The sequence below is a fragment of the Ochotona curzoniae genome, unplaced genomic scaffold, assembly GCF_017591425.1.
Source record: "Ochotona curzoniae isolate NIBS_2020 unplaced genomic scaffold, NIBS_Ocur_1.0 scaffold_4701, whole genome shotgun sequence".
In the NCBI taxonomy this organism is placed as follows: Eukaryota; Metazoa; Chordata; class Mammalia; order Lagomorpha; family Ochotonidae; genus Ochotona; species Ochotona curzoniae.
Window position 1 is genome coordinate 14,976,431 of NW_024467122.1, and position 12,114 is coordinate 14,988,544.

General features: G+C 43.2%; 1 protein-coding gene across 1 annotated transcript in view; it reads left to right on the top strand.

The window, feature by feature from the left end:
* EXOC5 (exocyst complex component 5) overlaps positions 1-12,114 on the top strand; it is a 44,213-nt gene that overhangs the window by 2,791 nt on the left and 29,308 nt on the right. The window contains exons 2-3 of the mRNA XM_040969832.1: positions 10,403-10,497; positions 11,411-11,558. Coding sequence (XP_040825766.1) covers positions 10,403-10,497; positions 11,411-11,558 — 243 coding nt within the window. The remainder of the gene's footprint in view (positions 1-10,402; positions 10,498-11,410; positions 11,559-12,114) is intronic.

Here is a 12,114-nt window from a genome sequence, read left to right on the forward strand (position 1 = left end):
GACCGAGATGTGTGGTAGAGGATTCAGGGATTGTAGTAGTCTGTATCCTAGGAGCAGGTTGTTAGTGTCAAACCTTGTGGCACATGTTTTGGCAAGGAATCTCGGTTTTATAGTCCAGAATGGCTGTTACCAACAGAGATTTCCATGTGGTTTGCATGAATTATTCCTTCTGCATTCAGAAAGTGGCTGGGGTGATAAATTCCATTTTTGTTGCAAATGTTCCTCTTAGTGTAATACTAAGAATGTGGACTCCCTTCTCATCTGCTAATTTTCTTTTCTGTCATTCTCTTCCATTTCTCCTGGGCTGACTGTGTTTGTAGAAGTTTTGTTGTTTTTTTTTTTTAAATCCGTAAGATCCTTCATTCTTCCATTCAACAAGTATGATTACCGATGAAGTTGAAGATAAGCTGGCAAGGTTAATGAGACTGCAGAGCTCAAAGGACACAACCTTAGAAATGTTAATCCTACAAGATGTTCTGCAAAAAATCCAAAATGATTCGTAGGCCAAATAAGTTGTGAAATGGGCATAGTCTGTTTAATTGGAAATTGGCAAATATATCTTTCTTTGTTAACAATTCTAAGAGATCTATATCCAAATTTAATTGACCATGAGCCTGCTTTATTCTGCACACTTCTTGATTTTGTGAATTATAAGGTACTTTGCAGAATGTAGAATTAGATATAGAACCCATTGCTACTATCAAATACCAAGCAGGAGGTAGAAATATTGTAACAGTCTCTAGACAAAGCAATATATGGCATCGAAGGGCTCTAGATGAAGTGCCAACGGCATTAGAGGATGGGGACATTATGTGTTCTAGGAGGAAACGATTAGAAGGAGGCATCTCAGTTATATACGAAGGATGGATTAGCTTTGAGTCTGTCCCAGTGAAGCAGACTATGAAAGCCAGAGCATGGGGAGAAGCTGAGAGGCTTGGGAGACAGGGAAGAATTCATTTTGGCTGAATATAGTGCGTATGAAGAGGGGCCTTGGCGTAAATACAGATTTAATTGTGGAGATCCTAAATGTGGAATTGAAATTAGATTTTTTTTCCTTTCGTATAAACGCAGATGCTGTGACAGTATAGCAGTGCTTGAGGTCGGGTAGTTTGGCTGCGGTTGTCATTACTGACTTCCACATTGGAATGTGAATGTCCAAGACGTGTGAACGCGTCTCTCAGATTTTTCAAGCTAAACTTTCAAAGCTACTTGAGATAGAGTTGTTGAAAAAAGTGTCTCCTGGTCAGTTTGCTGGCTAAGCAAAAATATATCTGTGCTAAAATAAAATACTATTTATTTTAACCATATTAGTTGTTAAGTAAATTTGGGATTTAGCTCCTAATTAATGTATTAATCATTAATTAACTTTTTGAATGCCTCTCCTGTCTGAGAACTGCAGGTTTCAGGGACTGAAGCTAAAAGATGGTGAGGAAAAATCTCGCTGAAGGAGATGAGCGTGAGCCGAAGCCCAGTGGTGCGGGGGACAGAATCCCTCCCGGGGGTAGCGGGGGAAGCGGCGTAGTGCGGGCCAGGTGAGCGGGCGCTGGCGGAGGCACAGAGCCGTTTCCAGTCTGAGAGGACACTCGGAAGAGCCCGGATGATGGCTCGGGAGCTGAGGGCTGTTGAGGGAGTACTGAGAGGCTGTGACTGTGTTCGTTTAGGGAAAGGGGGTGACCAGGCGCTTAGGAAAGTTCTGAGTTGATTTTTGTAGAATGTGTTTAAGGGAACTGACTCAACTATTTTTGTGAGATGGGCAAGCGGGAGGCAGGCTGGGGGATGGTTGAAGAAGGCAGACAGCTTTAAAATTAGTGTGAAAAATAGCCTTCAGCCGGGAGGAAACTGTTAGCTGGGAACATAAGGATTGTGGGCACGCCGGCTAACCTTAGTTCTTGTCATTTTTGAGTGTTCTAGAATTGTTGATTGATTGGTCTGGGCTGGTGACATTGTAATCTAATTCTGTGAGGACAGAGCCAGCAGAACATGTAGGAAGACTTGGAGAGGCAGAGTCGGTTGGGTATGAAAGAGCAGTTCCAAGTTTGTGAACTCTGGAAAGTAGATGGTTGGTGATTCATTAATTGTGACAGAAAATTGGAAAGACCCTTTCAGGGGAGAAAATATATTCATTTACAAAGATATATACACATATATTTCTATATATCTTTATGAATGTATATAAAATTTGAATCTTTGGCAAGACACGCTGTGAAGAGTTTTGGAGGCAGTTGAACCTGTGTCAACTAGTGAATTGAAAGAGGACCTAGGGCCCGGCGCAGAAGCCTAGTGGCTAAAGTCCTCATCTTGCATGTACCAGCCACAACCTTCGGCAAGTTCTAGGTCTGGGTTCTTATGTCAGATTTCCACCATGGTCTCCACAGCCCCAGCTCTTGGCTCACCACTCTCCACCTCCTGTGATACTGAGGCTGCACTGTTGTCTCTGCAACCTTTCTCCCACTTCCAGTTGGAGCAGGTCCCAGGCTTAGAGAGACACCAGGTGTCCTATATAATTAGGTTGTTGGTGGCGCTGATCTTGTTGGAACCTGTTGTCTGTTAGATCTGGGTGCCACATGGACCTATTTTGACCCATATGAAGCCACAGTCGGTATTATTTTCCTGCAGGACCAGTGCAATCCACGGAACTCAGCGAGTTCTCGCAAGATCAGCACATGTGCAGTTCACTGTTGTCCGCTGCAGTCCTAAAGCTATTGCCACAGTGCACAAAAATGGCGCCTGACGCACCACTACTACAGTTCTTGATCTGCTGGCCATCAGATCTGAGGGCTTCCCAGACCTGTCTTGGGTGGAACCTGTAGAATGCCATGTTGATGTAGTTCACTGAGTCAGAAATGAGTTCACTCCCAGCTCAGGGCATGCTCAGTCCTTCCCCTTGCCCCTGCCTCCTAATGCAAAATGGCGCCCAATTCGGCTCTAGGGGGCCAACTGAGCTATGAAATCCAACCTGTTCTCGCACTGCCCGTCTGAGATCTGCTGCTCTGTCTCTGGTCCTGGTCAAATCAAACAGACCAGCAGGATGGACAGTTCTTTGTCTGGGTTTACCTCCCAAGCTCGCAGTGAAAGTCCCTTCCCACCTGGTTGCTGGTGGAGATCCGGCTGCTGGTGGAGTTCTGATCACCATTAGCTGAATGCCGCTGGAGTATCAGTCACTGCAACACCACACCATTGTGCCTGGTGCTTTCCTGTGTCTGTCAGTCTCCAGGGACCCCTCTGCTGTTGTTCTGTCCTCTCCTGTTTCCTGAAATATGTCCTCTCTGCTTCATCCTGATTAAATGTTTTTCCATCCGTTTAAACATGTCCTTACCCGATTCCGCCATCTTGATTCTCCCTGACTTTAGTTTTAAAAGTAAAACCAGTTTAGAGTGTTGCAAGTAGCTTTAAAATGGTTGCTGAGTTTGCTGTAATTATATTTGTGTCGTAATATATGTTCTTTCTGTACCACTTTGCAGATGTATTTTGCTAGCTTGAAACAAAGCAATTTGTAGTGCTTTTCAAAACATCAGTAAATCCATTTGCTAATTTACAAGAAACATAAAAAGAATTTGATGAAGATCAAATCAATGAGGTTAGAAAGGAGAGGCTGTATGAAAGGCTGTATGTGATAAAATTCACTTAGTTGTTGAGCTAATCTGAAGCCAGGAGCCAGGAGCTTTTTCTGGGTCTCCCACATGGCTGCAGTGTCCTAAGGCTTTGGACCATCCTCCACTGCTTTCCCAGGCTACAGGCAGGGAACTGGATTGGAGGTGGAGCAGCCAGGACAGGAGCTGGCACCAAATGCCGGCTGGAGGGTTAGCCAGTTGAGCCATTGTACTGCTCCCATTTGTACGTTACAGACAGATTTTGTTTCTCAGAATTTGTCCACTTCATCTGGGTTCCTCATTTGTTGGCATACAGTGTTCATGGTGCTTCCTTACCATTCTTTCGGTAAAATCAGTAGTAGCAGCATCCCTTCCTTGGTTCTGGAAGGTTTAAGTCCAAGGTTGGATGGTTGCATTTGTCAGGCGTATGTTGACGTTGGTGGATGGTGGTGGTAGCGTGTGTGGAGTAACTGGTGGCTGGGCCTGACTAAGGCCTTTGTAACAGCTCTGTTGGCATACCACCAGTGACTTAGCTGTCTCCCTCTAGGCCCCATTTTCATTCGCTACAATTGGAATGTTGGCAACTGATGGTACCATTGACTTGTGAAATTGAGATTTGATGTCCTGCCTGACATTGAGAGTCAAATCTTGTTGTAAGCAAGCTTTTGTGACCACTCTATTTTTTAATGTTCTATCTTGTTGCCTCTGCCCGTTTTTATTATTTCCTTCTCCTTCCCCCTCCCCCCCTTACCCCACGCTGCTTAAAGGAAAAAAAGATTTATTTGAAGGACAGAGTTAGAGAAGTAGAGCCAGAGGAGAGGAGAGAGGTCTTCTATGCACTGGTTCACTCCCTAGACGGTTGCATCAGCTGGAACCAGGAGCATCTTTTGAGTCTCCCTCTTGGGTGCAGGGGCCCAGGTACTGTCCACTGCTTTCCCAGGCTCTTTAAGCCGGGAGCTGGTGTGGAAGCACAGGAGCCAGTGTGGGTATGGGATTCAGCACTGCGGGTGTGGCTTAAGCTGCCACACCATGGCATTGGCACTTGTTTTCTTCTTTTTGCTAGCTTTAGTTTAGTGTGTTCGCTTCCCAGTTACTCAGGTTGTATAGTAAAGTTGCTTATTTGAGATTTTTTTGGTTGTTGTTTTTATTTGTCTGTTTGTTTTTAGTGTATGTGTGTTTTGTTTCTATTTTTATTAGTTTGAAAGGCCAAGAGACAGAGACAGATCTCCCATATGCTGGTTTCCTCCGCAGTATCCCCACCTCCAGCCCTGACCCACAGGGAAGACAGCAGCTCAGAGCTCAGTCTGTCTCCCCAATGAGGGCAGCGGGTACCCCACTGCTTCAAGTACCCTGCTGGCCCCTGGGTGTGCCTTAACAGGAAGCTGGAGTTGGAAGAGGAGCCGGGACTCCAGGAGAGGCACTCTGCCCTGGGATGTGGCAAAGAGTGGTTCAACCACTACTCTGCCTGCCCGCCATCCCCCTGCCCCTCCTACGAATATATTCATTTATTTATTTGAAAGGCAGAATGAGGGAGATATCTTCTATTCATTAGTCCACTCTCCAAATAATCCCAACAGTGAGTTGGCCCAGGCCCAAACCAGGGGCCTGGAACCACCTCTGGTCTCCCGTGCGCTGGCAGGGCCCACACCTAGGGGCCATCTTTTGCTGATTTCCCTGGTGTGTTAGCTGGGAAGCTGGACAGGAAGCGGAACACGGGATTTCTTCCTGGCGTTTGGTGTCTGATGCCCGTGTCCCAGTGGCAGCTTCCCCTGCTTGCAGCACCACGATGCCGCTTCCCCATTCTTGTTTTTCAGTGTGGGAGTTTATAGTTGTAAGTTTTCTTCTTCAGACTGCTTTCTTTGATGCATTGGTTGTTTAAGAATATGTTCTTTGATTTCCACAGTTTTGTGATTTTTTTTTTTTTTTGCTAGTTTTACTTATGCTATTGATTTTTTTCTTTCATCCTGTTGTGGTCAGGGAAAATACTTTATGTGATGTTTGTCTTTTAAAATTTATTTAGGCTTAATTTATGGCTTAATGTGTGGTCTGTCCTGGAAAATGTCCCATGTGCACTTGAGCAGAAGTGTGCACTGGTGGTGTTGGGTGTTTTGTAAGCAAGTATGGCTGTCGGATTTAGTTGGTTTATTGTATTAAATTCTCTGCCTCCTTATTGCTGTCTTGTTTTACTGAGGACTAGATGTTTAAAGTCTGTAACTTATATTGTAGAAGGTGCTAGTGCCGTCCTCTGTCTCCGTACTTAGCCTCTAGCTTGTTGCTCTGTCCGTTATGGAGAGTAAGATGTGGAAGCTTCCAGCGTTGGTTGTGGAACCTTTAGGACCAGTGTTGTGTCCTCGTGGATTAAGCCACTACCTGCAGTGCCGGTGTCCTGACTGCCTGACCTGTGTTGACAGTTGTAGCCCTTTGGGAAGTGGATAGGTAATCTTCCTCTCTTTGACTTTGAAAGAACTGCCTTTCCTTTCTGTACTGTTAGTTTGACCTATAGATTAGAATGGTCTTTCATTGGCTATAGGAGTTTTTATAGTTACTGTATCTTGCTGGCGTACTAAGCCTTGTATTAACATAGAATGTTCCTTTTTTTCTTACTATCTTTTTTATTTAAAAACAGGTGTTTTTTTTTTTTTTTTTTTAGATACTACTATAGCTTTCCTGCTCTCTCGATTACTATTTACAAGGAGTATTTTTTCCCATTCCTTCTCACTTCTAATTCATCTGTGTCTTTGAGTCTAACTTAAATGTCTTGTAGATATGTAGTTGGGGCCCAGCATGGCCTAGTGGCTAAAGTCCTCGCCCTGAATGCGCTGGGATTCCATATGGGCACCAGTTCTAATCCCAGGCAGCCCCACTTCCCATCCAGCTCCCTGCTTGTAGCCTGGGAAAGCAGTTGAGGACGGCCCAAGGCTTTGGGACACTGCACCCATTGGATGGAAGATCTTCCTCAGATATACAGAAAGGATGAAGATCTTCCTGTCACATATACAGAGAGGAGGAGAGACAGAGAGGAAGATCTTCTGTCGAATGATTCACTCCCCAAGTGAGTGCCATGGCCAGAGCTGCGCCAATTCAAAGCCAGGAGCCAGGATCTTTCTTCGGGTCTTCCACACAGGTGCAGGGTCCCAAGGCTTTGGGTCATCTGCAACTGCTTTCCCAGGCTACAGGCTGGATGGGAAATGGGGCCTGCGGGATTAGAACTGGCACCCATATGGAATCCTGATGCGTTTAAGATGAGGACCGCAGCTGCTAGGCCACTGTGCCAGGCCCCATGCTTTTTAAATCTATTTTATCTTTGGGGTGGAATGTTCAATCCAGAGTTGAATTATTACAGAAATTATATAGTCTGAAATCCTAAAATATTTCTTGCCCTTTTCTTTAAGAAGAAAATAAATGTTGGTCTTTGCCTCAGCTCGTTAAGGTTACACTGATTTTTGCTATCCTGTTTGATTAGCTAGCTTCACTAGGCAGGGGCGTGTCTGTCCTTTCGGCTCATGGACACAATGGACCTTGGCTAGGAATTTTTTGAATTACGTGGGTTTCACATGTCCTCACTTTGATAAGGGCCGTAAGACCTTGGGTCAGTCAGGTGTTAAAGTCAGCTAGGACCCTGTGTCCAGTAGACTTCGGAGTGGCTGTTCTCTGGTCCCTGGTCGAGGAAGGTGAATACTTGGGCTCTTTTTGGGAGAAGCGGTAGAGGATTCTGCCTGAATATCTGCCAGCATATTACAGGGTCCTTTCTCTGGGATACTCAGCCTTATTTGAATTAATACCAAAGTGTATCATAGGAGATATTTTGTATATGGCTTTGGTATAAACTCTGACCATTCCTTCCTCTCCCGCTGCTGCAAAGCTGTCTCCCTGGGCGCGAGCTGCCTGGGCCGGGCTTGGCGTTGTCACTGAGTGTTTCCTGTGCTTGGAGCGTTCGTGCCTCAGGTGGCTCCTGCTTTAGCTTCACATTTATTTTGAAAGGCCTTGCATGATTGCTTTTATCAGTAGCAATCCCAGTTTTACCTGTCACTCTGTGCTTTTTCTGTTCTTCCAAGTTGTTACCATTTTTCTATTTGCGCATTTGTCACCGCCCTTCAGTATATCCAGAGGAGCAGAGACAGTCCACTTTTCTGCTGTGCCCCTGGTATCTAATACAGTGGACTCCCCGTAATAGACTCTTAATTGGTCTGTTGAATGAGGATACTGTATTTTAAGACTTAAGTTATTGCTAAGGTATGTGAACTGCTAGGCACATGTCTGGTACATAGTAAAGCTAAAAAAGGTTAATTATCATCATTATTTAGAGCGTTTAATGTTCTAGTTGAGTTTAAAGGAATTTTAAGCAACTTTGCTTCCAAAATTCTGAATAGCTCTAAATATAAATTTCTTTTTCCTAAGTCAGTAATTGTCAATTTTCATAAATATAAGTTGAAGGTTATTATATATGCACCAGCTCTTTAGTCTCTCAAGAATTGAGATGTGCTAAAAATACAACTATGCAAAGCCTTCCCAGCTGTGTTAGCAGGGAGCTGAATCCTAAATGGAGCAGTGAGGACCTGAACTGGCGGTCATGTGCAGTTCTGCAGGTGCTGCTCACAGAACTGGCCCTAACTGAAAAAAAATTGGAAGTAACTATAAATCTTATTAAATCTTAAGCCTTGATCTCATGCCTTCCAATACTGACAGTTTTCTGAAAGAAACAGGGTTAGAATGCTCTGGTTTTCAGTTATTTGGCTGACTTGGAAAAGCCATTTATGTTAAAGCAAGATCTTTTTTAAAAAAAGATTTTAAGTCAGGTGTACAGAAAAAAGAAAAAGAAGGAATGAAAGATCTTCCATCCACTGGTTCACTCCCCAGGTAGCCGCAATGGCTGGAGCTGAGCTGAGGTGATCTGAAGCCAGGAACCAGGAGATTATTCCAGGTCTCCCAAGTGGGTGCAGGATCCCAGGCCTTGGGCTGTCCTCTACTGCTTTCCCACAAGCATGGAACTAGATGGGAAGTGGAGCAGCTGGGATACGTACTGGTGTCCATATGGGATCCTAATGCATTATAGTAGTGCCCATTAGCCACTGGGCAGCCATCCTGGGTCCAAACAAGATCCTTCTAACACCTACTTATGTGGTATTTTCTTTTGACCATTTACTTTCCTAGTGACTGGTGATATTCATATTAACATCAGTTAGGAGCTGGATTGAGTGTAGAACATCTGGGACTCAAGCTTAGGCCCATGTAAGATGTCCATGTTGCATGTGGCAACTTAATCGGTTGCACCACAGCACCAGGCCCTGTAGTCTCTGTACATTTTTTTATTCCAAAGCCTAGCAAAATGCTTGGAACTATAAGGCTTTTTGTTTTGTTCAAAGAATGTAATTTTTAAAAAAGATTTATTTTATTTTTATTGGAAAATAAGATATACAGAAAGGATGAGACTGAGAGGAAGATCTTCCATCTGTTGGTTCACTCCCCAAGTGGCTGTAACGGTCGGAGCTGTGCCGATCCAAAGCCAGGAGCCTGGAGCATCTTTCTGGGTCTCCCACGTAGGTGCAGGGTCCCAAGGCTTTGGGCTGTCCGCTACTGCTTTCCCAGGCCACAAGCAGGGAGGTGGGAGCTGGATGAGAAGCAGGGCCACTTGGATTAGAACTGGCACCCAAATGGGATCCCAGTGCGTGCAATGCGAGGACATTAGCCACTAGGCTAGCACACTGGGCCCAATGAATAGTTTTCATTGAAAATGATTTTACAGTATGATTAACAAATAAATAATTTTTACAGATATTTAAAAAGCCAAATTGGCATTTTCAGCTAATGCTGCCTGTTTAAGTATGCATATATTAGTTTTTTTACATGAAGAGTAAAGAAAGCAGAAATGCTGGTAAACATTTGTTATTTTGGTCATTGGACTTAGTGATCCTTTTTAGTAAATAATATGTTTTTCTTGAGAAAGCCAATTTTATATCTTGTTTTAAAAATCAGGTATCATGTTAGCATTTTTATTTCTTTGAATGTTAATTAACACTATTTTACCAGGAATATAATTTTTCATTGTGTAAATTTATCATAATTTGTCAGTTATGTTTTATTAAATATTTATAAAACTATTCACTATTATACATAATTCCTGGTGACAGTTCTGTGAATATTTTGTGTTCATGTATACTTTTCTGTTACAATTTAAAACTAGAATTACCTGGTTCAGGGTGTGAGTGTTTCTGATAGTTGATGTTACCCAGTAATGACCAACCTTTCAAAGAGTAACGAGAATGCAAGTTTCATTTTATCCTTTCTTGCACTTTTATTAATACTTTGTGAAATTTAAAAAATGATAAAATGAACTTACTTCATTACTAGTGAGGCTTCATATTTCCTCCATTTTATGGGGCATATTACATAAATTCTCTTTTTAAAAAATCTTTTGATCACATTTCTGTTTGATTCTTCTGGCTAATTATTTATTGGGTTCAGGGCCTAATGGTCTAGATGCTAAATCCTCGCATTGTATACACCAGCATCCCATATGGGATGAAGCTAGGAGCCAGGAGTTTCTTCTAGGTCTCCAACGTGGGTATAAGGTCCTGAGGCTTTGGACCATCCTCGATTGCTTTCCCAGACCACAGCCAGGGAGCTGGATGGGAAATGGAGCATCCAGAATATGAACTGACACCCTATGGGATCCTGGCGCATGCAATGTAAGGATTGGGCATATTTAGATAACTAATAATTCCATTTTTAATTCTCATGTAGTAGAAAGTATTTATCTAAGTAATACTGTCTCCCAGAGCACTTAGTCACAGCATGTTTGTGTTGTAACCCAGGAGCCTTTCGTGGCGGATGAGTACATTGAGCGCCTTGTGTGGAGAACCCCAGGAGGAGGCTCTAGAGGTGGGCCTGAAGCTTTTGATCCCAAAAGGTAAAGAAAAAAATCTATTATGATTCTTATAAAACCAAACTAATGCCACAAATTTGTGTTTAAAGTAGAGATCATTGTTGAGATTACTGTTAATATCATGTAGACATTTTTATTCAGTTAGTAAAGTACCCCAAAGATAAGTAAGTCTGAACTCTCTTTCCTTTTACATTCATGTTATTTTAAATATTTATCCATTTTTATCTGTTTGAAAGAGAGGAGCTTTTTCTGTCCACTCATTTGCTCCCCAGATGCCCACAACACATGGTGACATGTTACCCATGTTACCTGATGTGTTGAGAAGGTGTTCCTGGAAGCTGGATCCCCAGCACCCAGGGGAGTGCATCCCAGATACCCTGAGGGGGGGATGTGGCTCTCCTGGGTGAACGCTTAGCCTCCTGCGCTCACTGTGCCTGGCGCTGCCTTTTAGAGAAGCGCTCTGACTGGTATTTGAGAAGGGGCTTTACTGAGCGTGGGAATTTATTATATTCTTAGCTTAGTAATAAATTATAAAGGGTTATTAAACAAGAAAAATGTGTTGAACATATTGTTTTGGATTGATTTGTTGCAGAAAGTCACTGAATCCTGGAATGGGCAGTACTATAAAGTATACTTACCTCTTTTTAAGTAGACTATGGGGTATGACATTTAAAAGTTGGAGGTTTTGGGGGGAATTCTTGGTGAAGTGTTCATTCACCTTTGAAGTTACTGGCTGTGTTTTCACATGTCGTGCTTGAAAGCCATGTGGCTGGGCGGGACCATAAAAACGTCATCAGGTTACAGACTTTGTCTTTTCCCTGAGTAAATTGCTAGCAAGGTGCTGTGGAGAAAGTTAACATGCTCATCCTTGGCTCAGAGAAGTGAATTGGTCAGTTCATTTGGATTAAATATTGATGCGTTTTCTATTTTCTGTTAGGTTACTAGAAGAATTTGTAAACCATATTCAGGAACTCCAGATTATGGATGAAAGGATCCAAAGGAAAGTGGAGAAATTAGAGCAACAATGCCAGAAAGAAGCCAAGGAATTTGCCAAGAAGGTGCAAGAGCTCCAGAAGAGCAACCAGGTGAATATTTAGCTCAGCATTGGACATTTTATGTAATATAGTCTGTAATATCTGTATTTCCTTCTAGGTTTAAGCACTTCACAAGTTCAGTCAAATGATAGTAACTATTTAGCTTTCTCTTCACCACTGTGGTGTTTTGGGATAGAATGCTAAGTCATTATCAAGTCTGCTGGCCGTGGCTTGCTGTGGGGCGTTGGTTTGGGATCACAGCACTGGCTTTTCCACCAGTAGATTGCCATCCTGCTGATTGTGGTCCTTGCTTCATTTCTGACAGTGCGAATGTGCAGGAAGTTACTTCAGAAGACCTGCATTTTGACTATTGTGGTAGGCATTGTCAAACCCTGTTATCACAGAACAAAGTAGTGTCAGCCCACCTGTTGCCTGGGTCAGGTTTGTCCTGACATGTATAAGCAGTGAGAACTCTGTGTGGGAAAGCAGACGATGAACTCTCCCTCTGTCCTGATCACATGATGGGCTGTTTGACTAAGCAGGCCAACCTTTGTTGTCACTGTTAGTTCCTAGAATCTGGAACCCTGAATCCCTTTTATATGGAATT